The 17,882-nt window shown below is 34.5% G+C and overlaps 1 protein-coding gene across 1 annotated transcript; it reads left to right on the top strand.

Moving 5' to 3' along the window:
• The first annotated feature begins 1,093 nt into the window (after positions 1-1,093).
• Positions 1,094-2,035, top strand: LOC131415703 (olfactory receptor 9K2-like). Its single transcript, XM_058557517.1, has one exon. It carries the CDS (start codon positions 1,094-1,096, stop codon positions 2,033-2,035), a length of 942 nt encoding a protein of 313 aa, XP_058413500.1.
• The last annotated feature ends 15,847 nt before the right edge of the window (positions 2,036-17,882 follow it).

The raw sequence follows: 17,882 nt of genomic DNA, 5'->3' as shown, positions 1-17,882 counted from the left end.
TAAATGACACTTGGTTTAAACGCCACCAAAGAAGAAAAGATGTGTAAGGTTATCCTTAATTGCTAGACAACTTAATTGACAATGAGCGTGTTATTTCATAGAAAAATAACAGAAATATTTCAAATTAACCAAAGGTGTCTTGGTTGCTTAACAGGTCACCCAAATCCAAATAGGTTAATTTGGATGCTTCTAGGAGATCAATACTTATTTATTCTTAAAACTGCTGAGCTCTAGCCATCAGGCTAAGAATTCAATAAAATTTGCTATCTAATATAATATATTCTTTTACACAGTCAACATTTTTGATTCCTTTCTTGCTTTGAAGCTTCTAATTTTTTCTCATGTTTGCAAAAGTTTGAGATGACATGGATTTCTTAACAGATTTATGTAGAGAAAACCAGCATCAATAGACTTCGCAGGATAAAAAATGTAAAGGTATTACTCACTTTTTACTTTTGAACTTAAATAAAATTAGACTAGTTCAAGAAATTGAAGACTGATTTCATTTAAAAAAATCTCTAAATAGGACAATTAGCTCTTTAGTAATTTACTTGCAATTGTAAGAGCTCTTCTTGGTAGAAAGTTCATATTATTTTGGAATGTACTTTAAGCTTCCTTTTTCTTCATTTGTTTTTTTTTATTATTACTGTATTAAAGCCAAGTATTATTACAAAGAAAAATGAATATTAAATGATAAATTAAAATTTAAGGAAGTGTCTTTTTCTTAGTATGAGTTTATCAGACTTTAATATTGTGAAATTACAAATGACATCTCACAGACAATCTTGTATGACAAGGTAGAGAGATATAAAGAAGTATCAAACTATATTGTGTTGAAATTAATGCTAGACTTGAATACAAAGTATTTCACTTTGAGTCCAAATTCTTTTTTTAACTAGTTATGTTACCTTAGGCAAGTTAAAATATCTCTCATCTTCAGTTTGCTCATGTTTGTAAACTGAATGGGATAATGGATATGAAAGTATTATGTCAACTATAAAGTCTTTTTTAAGGTGAAGTGTTATTTGTGATAATAGAGAAAGAGTGGCTTTCTCTTATTTCTTTCTCTTATACGTTTAAGCAGAAATTTGCCATGGGTGACAAGGGAGAACACAACCACACAGAAGTGACTGACTTCATTCTTGTAGGCATCAGGGTCCGTCCAGAGCTCCACAGTCTCCTCTTTCTACTATTCCTGATTGTTTATGGGATGGTCTTGCTGGGGAACCTTAGCATGATTGGCATTATTGTGACTGATCCCCGGCTGAACACACCAATGTATTTCTTCCTGGGCAATCTCTCCATCATTGACTTCTCCTACTCCTCTGTTATTGTACCCAAAGCCATGGTCAACATCCTGTCTCAGAAAAAGACCATATCCTTTGCAGGTTGTGTGGCTCAGCTATTTCTTTATGCACTTTTCATGGTAACAGAGGCCTTTGTCCTGGCAGCCATGGCCTATGACCGCTTCATTGCCATCTGCAATCCACTCCTCTATACTGTCCGCATGTCAAGAAGCCTCTGTATCCAGTTGGTGGCTTGTTCCTATTTCTGTGGCTGGGTTAGTTCCATCCTTCAAATCAGTGCAACATTCTCAATGTCTTTCTGTGCCTCCCGAGTTATTGATCACTTCTACTGTGATTCGAACCCCATTGAGAAGATCTCCTGTTCCAATATCTTTATCAATAAGATGGTGTCACTTAGCTTGGCTGTCCTCATTATTTTGCCCACAATAGTTGTTATTGTTGTATCTTACATGTATATTGTGTCCACAGTTTTAAAGATCCGCTCCAGTGAAGGGAGGAAGAAAGCCTTCTCTACTTGCAGCTCCCATCTAGGGGTTGTAAGTTTGCTCTACGGGACTGTCTCCTTTGTCTATCTCACACCACCAAATAACCCTGAATTTCGTAAAGTGGCTTCAGTATGTTACATTTTGTTCACACCTATGCTGAACCCTTTAATCTACTCTCTAAGAAATAAGGATGTTAAAGATGCCATGAGAAAAGTCCTTTGGAGGAAAAAAGTTTTACTCTAAACCTGCTTCCGCTTATTTTACTGTTTCTTGCATCATTTGATTTTGTCTTCCTGATCTTCTAGACTTAGGCATTTAAAGCTCAGGTTTATTAAAAAAACAAAAAACAAAAACCTTAACTGTTCTATTCTACAACACTAATAATATCCTATAAAGAATGTTCCACATAACTTATTTACTTATCCTCAAGGAAATGTTAAATCTGAAGGTTCTGGACACTCACGAAAATTTGCTGCATTTCTACAAAGAGTTATATATTTCTCACTCGCCAGGTAATAATATGTTATGTAAATGCGGGAGTATAGAATTTTATTGTTTGTCTTCCTTTTATGCCGAAGTGAAATTCAGATAGAGAAAATATCTAGTTTAATGATTAACTTGGAAACTTTGTGATCCAACTGGTTTATAGGAAAATGACACTCAGTATAAACGCTAGTGTTGTTTTTGGTTTCTGATGTCATGCCAAAGATGAGGGAGCATGCATACACGATGAGGAAGAAATGGAAAGGGAAAATAAGCAGTGTTCTTGGTTGAATTAAAGGGTCAAAAGAAGAAATATGGGAAAATTGCATCGATTTGGATTAATTATGACTTTTTGTTTGGTTTTCTTTGAATGGCATGGTCACCCCTGCTTTGCTCTCATACAACGAGAACATCTTATGATATTTATGATGTTTTACTGTTCATGTCCTCTATCTTTTCGATAATACAAATTATTGGTAGTGAACATGCGATTAGTGAAAGCACTACATTGAAATGAAGTCAGCTTGAAAATCTCAGTTAAAAATATCACAAGGCCTTATGGTAACCTCTGTCGATAGTTGGATTACATGTAAATGTCCATGTTTGTGTGCATGCATGTGTGTGTTTGTCTGTCTATGCATGAGTGTGTTTGGATTAGTTTGGATATGAAGTAATTTAAAAATGTGATTAGTCCTAAATATCAGACATCAGTTGAGAGGGGAAGGGTGGTTAAGGCAGCATCCCACAGAGATGACAGGCATCAAGGGAGGCCAAGATCCAGAGACAGTCATGCCAGAGTTTTGGTTTTTACAACTGATATAAGTAATGCTTCAGCTAAATAATTACAATACCTAAGTTTGGACAATATTAAACCCTAGACAAAAACTAAACCTAAGAAATAAAATACAATTACCAGTTTTGTCCATATACTTGGCATTGTGAAAACCTAAAATATGGATCTTTGATTAGGTCTTTTTTTCTATTTTTGTTTAGACAGTGAAGCCTCCCTGATGAATGTACAATGGCATGCATCTTTGTAGGTTAATGTTTATTAGGGTAAGAGATTTGAGAAATAATTATTCTTATTTAAGAGATAAAGAGAGAAGCTAAGTGACAATAAATCAAGGTTATATTTATCCCCTTCTCCCTAAACCTGTGAATCTACCATTTTTCTTGATATTCAGAAAAATAACATTTAAGAGTGAAATAGGTATCCAAATCACCTCGGGAAACTGATCTTTGGCATTGATTATTATACGTTTGGAAAATAACCTTTTTAGGTTTGAGTTTTACTTATTTCCGTTGCATGCCCACTAAACTTAAACTGTCACTCTTTGATCTATCTAACAAGTGGGGGTCATTAAGGACTATTGGGAAAAGGCAATAAAATATTGAATAAGAATACAGCCTAGAATCATTTGCTTTAGTTTTTAGCCTGGTGGATTATATTTCCTATTTGTAGACATAACAGTATTCCAGTGTATAACATCAAAAAGTGGCATTGCTTAAACCACTCCAAATGTTGGAAGAAATCCAGAAAAGTTAAAACCCAAGGCAGAATGCTTTCAAAGGTGTCAAATTAAGCTCTCTCTTGTTTTCTTTTAATTGCCATAAACATTTTCCTTGGTAAATTTTTTTCTGGGTTCACAGGACTTATATGAAATTAGGCAAGAGCCTAATTTATATCTTTCTTGTTACTTGTGCCATCAAGATTCTGTCAGAACAACCCAATGCCTTACCAATATTTTGTTAGCTTTCATTTACAAAGTTTTTTCTTTTTCAATGATGCATGGATTGTTTATGAAACACTACCACATCCAAGAGAGTTTGAAGACTATATTCTGCATCATTTTCATCATAAGTTGTTATTTTGAGGGGACTTTAAAACTGTACACAAAAATCCACATGGAGAAATCTTTTAATAGTGATATGATCTTGAGAGGCTGAAGATTACATTAAACATCTCAAACACTCTTGACTTATTTGTACTGCATTGTTTCATCTTCCCTGGTTACAGGCTTTTGCACACGCACATAGAGTGATTGTTCTGTAACATCATGTGCTGCGTTTTGTCTTTAAATTTTATGTATTGTTAACGTTTACCTAAGTTTAGTGTATTGATGCAGAACTTTGGTGAGGGCACTTATAATAATATTTTCCATTGCCAAGATGCTAAGATTCTCTGAATCAGATAGTGGCAAATGATAATTAAGCACTGATTTGAAACTTCAAAAATATAAGTTAAAATTACTAAATTAAGCATCTGTGGACAGGCACCAAGAGCTTGTTCTATTTGTCTTTCTTTAGAATAATTTCAACTCCTTATTATGAGATTTAAATTGTGAGTGTGATGTGAGTAGCTAAACTGATTAGATATTGTAAAAATGTTGTAGTGATGAATTGATATTGGACTACGTTATTTTTTCTCTTGTGAATTGAATGTGGTATGTCACTTTGCCCAATTCCACGATACCAGTATAGGTCACAAAATCAATAAAGATTTTGAGTGTATGTAAGCTATTGTTCTAGCAATCGCAGTGAGGGCAAAGCTACTTATTGTCAAGGACTGGAGAGGGAGGGGAATAAGACAGAAGAGACGGAATAAGAAAAAAGCTAGGTATCCCGGAACTGAAAACAACATGAAAAAGGAATCCATTTCAAAGTCATTTCTTAATTATTCTAATTAAAAAAAAAAAACTTTAACCAAAGACTGATTTTAATATTTCTTACTTTTATGGAGTATGGCTTCTAGATTTTTGAAATAGTTTCTTCTTTCCTTATCAACATGTTAAAACCATCCATTTATTCACATTGTTTGGCACTGTAATGATTGGCATCGGTTTCCTCAATTGAATGTCTTATAGTTGGGTTTATTTTGTGGCAGCCTACATAAATTAACTGTGGATGACTTAAGCAAAAGATAAATAATTAGACATATAAATTTTATTTTGCTCTGGCTGCACATATGCAATGGTAAGGCTGGAGAGGGTAAGTTCCTAGCTAGCGTTACAGGGAGTTAGAAATTGGAAAATAGACCAAGAATCTCCAAGTAGAATCCAAACTTGTCAAATGCCACACTGTTAGAAATATTCACTGTGAGAAATTTCAGGCTTTTTGTCCCTCTGCTGGGTAGTTCTGAGACAGGATCTAAATATCCCTAAAAGTCCACAAAATGTTTGGGTATATACTTTTCTTCAGTGTTTGGTCACCTAAGATTAGTCACTGAAATATTTAAAGAAGGTTTGCTGGAAGGATTTCGGTTCACATCTTTCTCAGGAGTATCCAGCCTTCTCTTCATTATGGTGACTGTGTGTGAACCAACTTAGGTCTAACAATTGGGAAATGAGCATGAGCTGAATCATGGTGGCTCAAGTTAGACCTCTGTTGATCAGATTTAATCTTAATCTCTCTCTCTTTCAGAAGAGTGCCCACTTACTTTATTCCTAGACACATCATGATTAACTAATCTTAGATGGAGATTACTATACTACATCCATTCTTTTTGACTCATAAGCCAGAGCCGCTACCATCATGTTAACCAAATCTTCCTTGGCTTTCTCAGTCAGGAGCCACAATCTGAACTCTCCCACTCCATTCCCCTTGATATAAGGAAGGCCATTTTAACTTTAATGTCTCCCACCAACATCCTTAGAGAGAAATATCACAGCTGCTTTGAAAGTTGCTGGTTGTTCCCTTTGTCACTGGTGAAGGGGAGACTTTCTGACACCTCAGGGGCACCTAACCAGGGTATATGAGACCAGAACATCTATGGTTAATCTTCTTCAGCACTACTGTCTCCTAAAGATATTGAATTTCTTTTTCTACAATTCTCCCAAAGTGTTTCTAGAGTCTCAACTTCCTTTAGTATTAGTTTGCATTTGCATTTATCAGCCCAACCATTAGACCTCTTCTTATTTACATGAACTAGCACACTAATTGTCAAATCTCTGGTAAGTACAAATGCTGCCTAATATCTCTTTCCCCCCTCAAGTTAAAGAGCCCTCAAAATTCAGTCACACCAGAATACTTTGAAGTTTACTCATATGTATCCAAAAAATACTCAAATTTTTAAGATAGTCTTCCACAAATTCTGCATCTGTATTGTAGTATTTCTGTCTCAGCATGCTGTGTTCTGATTATAGTAACTGAGCTCATGGAAATGAGGAGTGGGATGTAAGGGGAATTACAGCTTCTTCCTTCAAGGATACTTCCTCAGGTAAAGGAGTGGCAGCATCTTAAAGCAAGTAGGGAATAGCTCTGTCATGGGGGTTTGCTTCCTTATGCAAAGGTGGTTGGGGTAGAGTTTCAAAAATGTCAGGATATTTGAAATATTTAAAGTAATCTTACACACCCAGGAATCCTCAGTCTAATTGTATGAGAGATATTGGAGGATGAATCAACATATTTTTTACTCAGCAAACCAAAAATTAACACTCTGGGTTTAGTTTTCTGCTGTTTGATCTCTGCAGCTATAAAATATGAGATTATCTTATTATGGTGACAGAAATTCCCCATCTAGAGGTGAGAACTTAAGAGTCTGAGCTCAGTTTTTGCTTTAAGTTATCAGAAGTACTCATACTATGTTGCAGTCTTTGAATTAATCAGCCATAATTATATCTCATGGAGGTGACTACATGGTCCATCAGATTCTTGCTTTCAGTGGGCATATGATTCCATTTAGCCATGGGATAAGTTAATAGACAGTTTTGCCACAAATTTTGTGAAGATAGAGATTCTAGCCCCAATATAAAATGGAGTTGCTTTTTCTTATCTCATATTTTTGGCCAGGTAAACAATTCCCAGACTCTAGTTTTCCCTGAAGCAGTTACATCCATGTACTCCCTGGTACCAATTTTGGATATTTGTTTAGAGTTTTAGGTGCAAGTAATAGAAACTGAGTCAAGCAACCTAGGCAAAAAGTTATTTATTAGAAGGGTAACACACAGAATTGATAGGGAGGCAGAAGATTCAGATTTAAAATAGGGTAAAACCAAACACATTGCAGAGAACGAAGAAGTAGGGCATACAGGAATGGTCTAGCAGGGACCCATCTGAAAACAATATCATGGGTTGGAAATATGAACTTCAAGTGTTATCATTCTGTGAGTCACTCTCCTAAAACTTCAAATCCCAGTGTGGAAGCATTCTATTGGCTTTCCTTTGATATGGGCCCATCCATTTGCCAAGGGAAGATAGGACACCTAAATTGAGTCCAGTAGACTGTATCAAATTGGAAATGGTCAATGCCTCAAAAACAAATCAGTTGTTAATAAGGAAGGGGAAATGGAAACCAGATAGCAAAACAGCAATACATAGCCACTATACAGTTTTTATTTGACCCTTAAATTTCTCAAGGCAACATTTCATGAAAAAAAGACTTGACTTTTTTTTTCCTCGTGAGGAAGATTAGCCCTGAACTAACATCTGTTGCCAATCCTCCTATTTTTGCTGAGGAAGATTGGCCCTGAGCTAACATCCATGTCCACCTTCTTCTACTTTATATGGGACGCTGCCTCAACATGGCTTGACAAGCAGTGCATCAGTCCACACCTGGGATCCAAACCCGCCAACTCCGGGCCACCAAAGCAGAGCACGCGAACTTAAGCACTACGGCCACCTGGCCGGCCGAAGACTTAAGACTTTTAAGTTCTCAGTTGTTAGGGGACTTTCTATCTGGGTGATGCTTAGATAAGAATAATTTTGTAATAAAAATTTATTATTGTTTGGCTGCCCAGCATCTAAACACCTTCTTCTATTTGGGAAATCTGCCGGTATACAATTATTGATGGGAACCATACTCCCACTGCTTCATATAGACATCTGAAGACTGAGATGCTTATCTCTCTGTTTTTGGAAGCTAGGAGATGGATATATGACCAGGAGTCAGACAATCTGATGCTCTTGCTTGTGACATTGAATTTGGAGAGAATAGTGATAAGAAACCACAGCAGTTTTTTTTTTTTTTTTGTGAGGAAGATCAGCCCTGAGCTAACATCCATGCCAATCCTCCTCTTTTTGCTGAGGAAGACCGGCTCTGAGCTAACATCTATTGCCAATCCTCCTCCTTTTCCCCACTTTGTCTCCCCAAAGCCCCAGTAGATAGTTGTATGTCATAGTTGTACATCCTTCTAGTTGCTGTATGTGGGACACCGCCTCAGCATGGCCGGACAAGCAGTGCATCGGTGCGCCCCTGGAGTGTGTGCATGCAACTGCCAAGCCATGGGGCTGGCCCCCATAGCAGTTTAAAATGAACACTGTTGGTAGCAATGATGGGATCTAACGAATGGCAAGCTTGGCACTGTTGCCTGTGGTGACATTTCACTATCCTGAAATATTGATGATGGTGACATAACTATGATTTCCAAAACTGAGCAGCAATGGTGGTGGCATTTTTGGTTGTGAGTCTGGATGTCCAAACTTACTTAGTTTCTATTCATTTTCTGAGTCCGATTTTCTACTTTCTGTACATTTTGTGACCTATCTGATATCATTCAAATATTTTTGTGATTAAATTGGAAGTAGAAGTTAATTGAGTTTTATTAAACCAACAAACAAAAAAACTTTGTTGGAACCAGTTTGGAACATCTTTACCCGCATTAAAATTTCTGCTCAAAAAATTTAATATATAATACCTCTGATGTGTTACATGAGTCAACATTGTACCAAAACAAAATTTTTTCTTCAAATGAATTTTTCATATTAAAGATCTGAAAAGTTATGAAGAGAACCCAACCCTGGGCTGGAATTCAGGATATCTTTTTCTTTTTTTTGCTCATGGTATGCATTTTTTTAACGACTGTATTGGAGTATGATTGACATGTGAAAAGCTATACTTATTTAATGTAGCCTACTCGATGAGTTTGGGGATAAGTATACACCCATGAAACCATGACCACCATCAAGGCCATAAACATATCCATCACCTCCCAAAGTTTCCTCCCACTCCCTTTATTATTATTATTATTATCATTTTGTGTGGCAAGAACACTTAACGTAAGATCTACTCTTTTAGCAAATTTTAAGAATACAATCAGTATTGTTAGCTATAGGCACTATGCTGTATAGTAGATCTGCAGAATTTACTTATTTTGAATAACTGAAACTTTGTACCCTTTGACATTTGCTTTATTTCTTTTTTTTTTTAACTTGAGGAAGATTTGCCCTGAGCTAACATCTGTGCCAGTCTTCCTCTATTTTACATGTGGATCGCCACCACAGCATGGCCGCTGATGAGTGGTGTAGGTCTGTGCCCGGGAACTGAACCCAGGCCACTGAAGTGGAGTGTGCTGAACTTAACCACTAGGCCACCAGGGCTGGCCCTATTTCTTTTCTTTTCTTTTTTTTTTAAAAACAGCTTTATTGAAGTGTAATTGATGTGTGTATACAAAAAAACTGGACATATTTAATATATAAAGTTTGATGAGTTTAGAGATAGGTGTATGTTGTGAGACTATCACCACAATCAAGATAGAAAACATATCCATTACCTCCAAAATTTCACCCTGCCCAGTTGTTTTTTTGTTTTGTTTTTGTTTGTTTGTTTTAACGGTAAGAACACTTAACATGAGATCTACCCTCTTAAAAATGTTTAAGTGCACAACACTGAATTATTAACTTTAGGCACTTGCTAAGTGAAATAAGCCAGTCACAGACGGACAAATACTGCATGATTCCACTTATATAAGGTATCTAAAATAGTCAAACTCATATAAACAGAGAACCAAATGGTGGTTGCCCAGGAGTTTGAGGAAGGGGAAAATGATGAGTTGTTCCACAGGTATAAAGTGTCAGTTATGCAAGATGAGTAAATTCTAGAGATCTACTGTAAAACATAGTGCCTATAATTGATAATTCAGTATTGTACGCTTAAAATTAAGTTAAGAGGATGGATCTCATATTGAATCTTCTTATTTCTTTAACCATTCTTCTATTGTTGAATGTTGACTTAGTTTACATTTTTGCTACTAAAACTGCTACAGTAAACATCTTTCTACACGTCCTTATGTAGTGCCAGATTATTTTCCATGTGAAATATGTTCCTAAAAGCAAGATTGTTAGAGCCAAAGTTTTGTGCATTTCATTTTTAGTAGATGTTTCTTAATTGTTTTCCATAAAAATTGTTGTGCATGATATTGCCATAAGCAATGGATGAATTTCCTCATCTTACATGGCCATCAGCAGCAGGTGCTATCGATCTTAATTTCGTCAATATGGTGGGTGAACAGTGCATTTCCTAAAGTGTGTTGCACTAGGGTACTTTGAACATTTGTTTTTGTTGTTTTGATATTTGAATGTGTAACTTGAAAATACCACATGGATGTATTGTTCTGTTAATTTAGTCTGAAGATATTTGCCGTTTAGTTGGAATACTTAGCCAATTTACATGTTACTTATCGTTAACACTGATTTTTGGACTTATTTCTTTGATGGGATTTTGTGATTTTTGTTTCTGTATGTGTTTCTTTTTCTTTTTTTCTTCATATCATCTATTGAATTGGTTATTTTTGAAAGATTATTTTGAGTATGTATCCTAGAAATTTCAACAGGTTTATTTAACTTATCAAGGTCCAATTACTAAAGATTTAATATTTTCTTAAACAACACAAGGGCCTTAGAACTCTTTAATGCCTTTATCTTTTACTCAATTATTTTAATTTATTTTAGTCCTATCTCATTTTTGAAATTTACATAATATTATTATTCATTTAAATTTATCAATCTATTTAACCCTTTCTTTATTCACCATTCATCTGTCATCACATATGCTTTTTGAGACTATATTCCTTATTTCTGAAATACAATTTTAATATTTCTGCCACAAAATATTTTTTGAAATGTTTTACATGCTCATTTAAATTTAAATTTAAAGTCAAAACCTAAACCTATTCTAAAATTATGCTATGTTGGTTTGGAGAAGGAGTAAGATGATAGAGAATCTTAGTAGAGATAATTAATTGGTATATTTTTTTCATATAATAAAAGAGAAAATGTGTTTGGTTTGAACTGTGGTTCTCTAAGTGTAGTTTGGGGACTCCTGGGACTCCCAGGAGAGCTGAGGAGAACTGAAAATCAGAACTATTTTCCTATTAATAAGAAAATATTATGGCCCCTTTCACTTTCATTCTGCACAAATGTATAGCAGGGTTTCCAAAGGCAATATAATGTTTGATATTACAACCAGTTGAATGAAGGAGCAGATCAGAGAATCCAGATCTTTTCTATTAAGCATAATAGTAGAGGAATTTGCAAAGTAGAAAACAATGCTACTCTACTTACTATTTTGTTTGGAACAAATAACTATTTTTCATAAAATGTTATTTATGCTAACATGTAAGGGTTTACTATTGTTACTTTTAAATGAATTAGTAAATGAATATTTAAAAAATTTATTAATAGTTTTAAATTCTAATATCATAAATATCCAATAGATACAGCCCATATTTAAAAAAAACTCTTTGGAATCTTTATGAAATTTTAGGAGCGGAAAAGGGTTCTGAGAGTAGAAACTTGGAGAATCTGTTGGTTTTGAGTGTTGAGAAAGGAAAGTTAACTAATGAGAGAATGTAAGAGTACAATAGAACTCCCAGATTTATCACTGAAGAAAAGAAAATCGAAGTTAATTTGATCAAATCAGCAAAAACAAGGAAAAGTAAGTAATTCAGGATTTATATGTGGGTGTATCAGAGACACAAGAAGTAGTCTAAACATCATAGGCCTTGAATTCTCATGTAAAATTTCTGGACATAGGTAACCCAGGGCTGGCATATTGCCCTCATAAAGTATTTAAGTGGAACCTTTGCTCCTTATATGTTACCACTCTGCCATTCCTAAGGTGAAAAACCCTTACTTTCAATGTCCAATATGACTACCAGCCTCCACATTAAAGTTCTAGCAGTGGATTGGAGGAAGGATGTGATGTGTGCCCCTCTCTTGGAGTAAACTTTTTATTGAAACATAAACATCACAGAGAAAATGTGTACAAATCATAGATGTAAAGTTTAATGAACAACTAATTAATATTTGATTCACAAGTGATGTTAAATTGCTTTATACACTTCCCATGATATCAAAAGTTAAAACAAGACGTGAGCCTTCCATTCCCATACAAGTTTGCCGTGGATGTATTTTTCTTAGCAGAACTACAGTTCCAGCAACACTTTTTGGACCTGAATGCAAGTGTAAAAGAAATTTCTATATTTCACAATCCATTTAACTGTGCAATTGAGAAGCTTCTACCTAAACTTCTGTTGTTGAAAGTCATTAATTTGATATGTGCTGAGGTGCTAAAAGGCAAATATCAAGAGAAGAGTATAATCAGATTCTATAAATGCTTTCCAAGAAATATATAATCTCAGTTAAAATCTTGTGGATTGATAATAAGTATTTGGAAGTAGTTATCTGTATAAAAAGATATTTTCAAGGATGAAATATAAAAAAAAATCATTAACATATTACCATTAACAGATTTGCTTGCACAATTGAAGAAGTTATCTGTATAAAAAGATATTTTCAAAGATGAAATATAAAAAAATCTCATTAACATATTAGCATTAACAGATTCACATGCACAATTGATTTCTTTTGATGGTAGAGAACACTAACTCTGAACCCCAGTTAAACAAAATGTTATCCCCCCCAAAAGAATTTCACTCTTCTCATTAGTAGACACAAATTACAAAAAATGTACTCAGGTTTTATTATCACATTTTGAATTTCATGAATAAAAATTTCATATAAGTTTGTGTTCTCTTGTTTTATATAAGTACTTCAGTTTTGCCTCTTAACCATAAGGCTGTCTGGCCCTTTACAGAAGATGTTTGCTGCTGACTTTTTGTCTAAGGAGTCCCAGTAGCCTTTGTCCTCAACTTCAGGCATGGCTGCATTTTCTATGACACTACATGAGTGTTATGCAAAAGCAGGCTATAAATGTCCAGAACTTTTTCACCTTGTTGAATAAAGTTACAGATAGATTGCTAATAGAGTTTTCTTTAGTAACAGAAGAATACGATACTTCCCAACTGAAAGATGTGTTAGCAATGCTAAGATATGATCCTATTGGTTGAAAAGCATAAAACAAAACATGCAGCTTCTCACATAAACCTGCACTTTGTAGTGCTATTTGTAAAAAACACAGGAATTGTAAAAAATGCACACAATACCGTGAAAAAATTTTAAAAATGTGATGCATTATAATTCTACATGCTGATATTGAGTATATTTCTAATAGCTTCTGGCTGTAAACAATTCAAATTTGATTTCTCTTCCACAAACCCACATATTCTTTATGTAGGGTGCCATTGGACACTTGAAGATCAGACCCCCTGGCATGGCACCTTGTGTAATGCCTGGGTGAATGTACTGTAAATATATTTTTTCAATTTTTAAAATTTCCTGTATACTATCATGTTTTGACATCTTAAAAAATCTTTCTGGCTGGGGACAGACTGTCCCTTCTGGGACTAGCCAATACTCAGAGATAACAAAGGAACTAGCCTGGAGCATGCCTTTGATAGACAAACTAACTAACTTGGAGCCATACCTCCTCTATCAGGGGTGTACACTCCAGGAGGCAATATTCCTCTGCCTTCATCATTCCAGGTCAGGCAACATTCCAGGTACCAGGCAACTAGAGACCACCTCTATAGTTTAGAGCCCACAGAAATTATTCAAACTAGTCAATTCTAAACAATTTACCCTGCCCTACCTTGTCTTTCCTGTGGAAACTCCAATAAAACTATGGCCTAAGCCCTCCTCTAACCCCTTCTTCCTGACCTAGGTTGTCCTCCCCTGTGGTCTCCATGGCATGCCGTGAAACCTTCCTTCTCTTCCTGGGAACTGTGAGTATAATAAACTTTTTCCTTCCAAGCCTGGTTCTCGTTTCCTCCTGGGGCTGCACCAACCTTACCATACATATTGTATCCAACACTTAGAACAATGAATCTACACAGTCAGCAGTAGAAATATTCCTAGAAACCATTCCTACCTAGGACAGCTAGCATTACCTGGCTACTTAAAAATGTGACTGAGAAACATAAAATACATCTCACTAAAAGCACTTAAATGTATTCTCAACTCAGTGTCTTGTTACCTGGATCTAAAAAAAATGATTGCCACTTCAGTGCTACCTGACATGAGGGGAAATGTGAGAGAATCGAGCCAGCAGTTTTAATTGATTGCAGGTAAATATATAATAAAAACATGACTAGATAAGCACATTGCTAGGCCCTCCCACCCCTTAAGTGACTTTGAAGGGGGTCATGCAACTGGGAGCCCTTAAAATGAAGCTTCTTTAGCTTCATGATAATTCTGCCTCCGATCACGGCATATCTTTCACCTTATTCATGTCTTATTTTATATCTTTCCATAACCTTTTATAAAGGTCTTATTTTTATATTTATTTCTATGTGTAGCCTAAATTTTGTATTGTAAAAGGGATATTTTCTTTTTCTATTATAATTTCTAATTGGTTACAGTTGGTGTAGAGAAACATTGTTGAGCTTGTTTACTGACTTCATGTATTAGTCCTAGTAACTTCATGTAGATTTTCTTTATATTTTATAGAATGCTGTTATGGGCAAATATTATGCTTTATGGGCTATGATTAGCATTTTTTCACCCTTCCAATCTTTATGCTTATTTATTTTTCTTGTTGCATTAGCTATATCCTGCAGTGAAATTTTGAAAGTTAGTGTTGATCACAGACATTCCTAGCTTGTCGTAACTATGATGGAATATTTATGAAATTTTATTGTGATTTTCAGTATAGACTTTTGAAGAAAAACATTTATTAAGTTAAAGAACATTCTTTCTATTCCAGTGTAGTAAGAATCATTTTTCTATTCTATGCAACTGCTTTTGAGAAATAGGAATAACTTTATGCTAGATTTCTCTGTGAAACTTTCTGGCTATGATAGGTAGACTCAGATAGTTTTAACCTTTTAATTTCTTCTTTACTAAATTTTAGCATTTTTGTAGAAAATTATTCATGTTTTCCATGTTATGCATTGTTCAGAATTTTCTATTATGATTAAAAATATATATTGCTTTGTAGTTGTCCACTTTCGCATTTTTTATATATATTTTCTTTTCAGAATGAGTATTGCAAGAGAATTATTTTAAAAACTGCTTTTGATTTTGATGACCATTTTATAATTTAGTTTCATTTTTGTAATGTTAATGTCATTAATTCTCACTAGGTTATTTCTTTCTTATTAATTTCATTCCTAAACATTTCATAATTTATAATTTTATGTTATTTTAGTGTATAAACTATTTAGAAGCTTTATTTATAGAACAGCTCTCCTATCTACATAAGGGAAACAGACAATTATATGCCCTTATTATATTAATTATATCAATACATTTTGTTGTATTGAATGTGAAATTTTGGGATAAGTTTGTAGCCTCGTAATAACTTTTGATCACACTGAACTGATATATGTGGTGTACTTTTTCCAACCATTATATTTTTAATATTATATTTTTATGATAATTTTTTTATTCATGTTTTAATAGTTTATAACTGTGAAATTTTGGGTTGTACATTTTTGTTTGTCCATCACCATATATATGTCTCCCTTTACCCCTTGTGCCCAGCCCTTACCCCCATTGCCCCTGCTAACCACAGTACAGTTTTCTCTATCCATGTATTGGTTTGTATTCCACATATGAGTGAGATCATACAGTGTTTGTCTTTCTCTCTCTGGCTTATTTCACTTAACATAAAACCCTCCAGGCCCATCCGTGTTGTTGCAAATGGGATGATTTTCTGTTTTTTTTATGACTGAGTAGTATTCCATTGTATATGTATATACCACATCTTCTTGATCCAATCATCAGTCAAGGGACACAGGTTGCTTCCACTTCTTGGCTATAGTGAATAATGCTATGATGAACATAGGGGTGCACAAGCCTCTTTGGATTGTTGATTTCAGGTTCATTGGATAGATTTCCAGTAGTGGGATAGCTGGATCATAGGGTATTTCTATTTTTAATTCTTTGAGGAATCTCCATACCATTTTCCATAGAGGCTGCACCAGTTTGCATTCCCACCAGCTGTGTATGAGGGTTCCTGTTTCTCCACATCCTCTCCAACATTTGTTGTTTTTTGTCTTGGTGATTATAGCCATTCTAATGGGCGTGAGGTGATATCTTAGCCTTGTTTTGATTTGCACTTCCCTGATGATTAGTATGTTGAACATCTTTTCATGTGCCTATTGGCCATCTGTATATCTTCTTTGGAGAAGTGTCTGTTCATTTCCTCTGCCCATTTTTTGATCAGGTTGTTTGTTTTTTTGTTGTTCAGTTGTGTGAGTTCTTTATATATTATGGAGATTAACCCCTCGTCAGATATATGTTTTGCAAATATTTTTTCCCAGCTGGTGGGTTGTCTGTTCATCTTGATTCTGGTTTCATTTGTCTTGTAGAAGCTTTTTAATCTGATAAAGTCCCACTTGCTTATTTTTTCTTTAGTTTCTCTAGTCTGGGTATTATTAGAAATAATCAACAACTACAGCAAAGTCGCAGGGTACAAAATCAATCTACAAAAATCAGTTGCATTTCTGTATGCTAATAACGAACTAACAGAAAGAGAGCTCAAAAAGATAATACCATTTATAATTGCATCAAAAAGAATAAAATATCTAGGAATAAATCTTACCAAGGAGGTGAAAAACCTATATAATGAAAACTACAAGACATTATTGAAAGAAATCGATGATGACATAAAGAAATGGAAAGACATCCCATGCACATGGATTAGAAGAATAAACATAGTTAAAATGTCTATATTACCTAAAGCAACCTACAGATTCAATGCAATCCCATTCAGAATCTCAATGACATTCTTCACGGAAATAGAAAAAAGAATACTAAAATTCATATGGGGCAACAAAAGACCCCGAATATCTAAAGCAATCCTAAGAAAAAAGAACAAAGCTGGAGACATCACAATCCCTGACTTCAAAATATACTACAAAGCAATAGTAATGAAAACAGCATGGTATTGATACAAAAACAGACACACAGATCAGTGGAACAGAATTGAAAGCCCAGAAATAAAACCAGACATATACGGACAGCTAATTTTCGACAAAGGAGCTAAGAACATACAATGGAGAAAAGAAAGTTTCTTCAATAAATGGTGTTGGGATAACTGGACAGCCACATGCAAAAGAATGAAAGTGGACCATCTGCTATGGCCATTCACAAAAATTAACTCAAAATGGATCAAAGACCTGAAGGTGAGACCTGAAACTATAAAACTCGTAGAAGAAAATATAGGCAACACACTATTTGACATTGGTCATAAAGGAATCTTTTTGGATGACATGCCTACCCAGACTAGGGAAACTAAAGAAAAAATAATAATTTTTATATGATATAATATATAATACAATATTATATTTTTAAAATACTGTGGTATTTTTGTTATAGAAAAATCTCCTATAAACAATGTATTGTTGGATTTTGTTTTACATCTTATTGGTGTTTCAAAAAAAGCTCTTATTTTATTTTAGTTGAAATTTAACTTTTTTAATTTAGATTTCTCCTTAAATTTTTAATTATTAAATGATAATACATTTTCATATGTGACAGATATTTACAT

Source organism: Diceros bicornis, chromosome 17 (genome assembly GCF_020826845.1).
Source record: "Diceros bicornis minor isolate mBicDic1 chromosome 17, mDicBic1.mat.cur, whole genome shotgun sequence".
Lineage (NCBI taxonomy): Eukaryota > Metazoa > Chordata > Mammalia > Perissodactyla > Rhinocerotidae > Diceros > Diceros bicornis.
Note: the sequence above shows the minus strand (reverse complement) of the source record. Positions and strands in the feature narration are given on the sequence as shown.

Excerpts from the sequence above, each read along its gene's own strand:
- LOC131415703 (XM_058557517.1), top strand. The coding sequence starts at position 1,094 with ATGGGTGACAAGGGAGAACACAACCACACAGAAGTGACTGACTTCATT.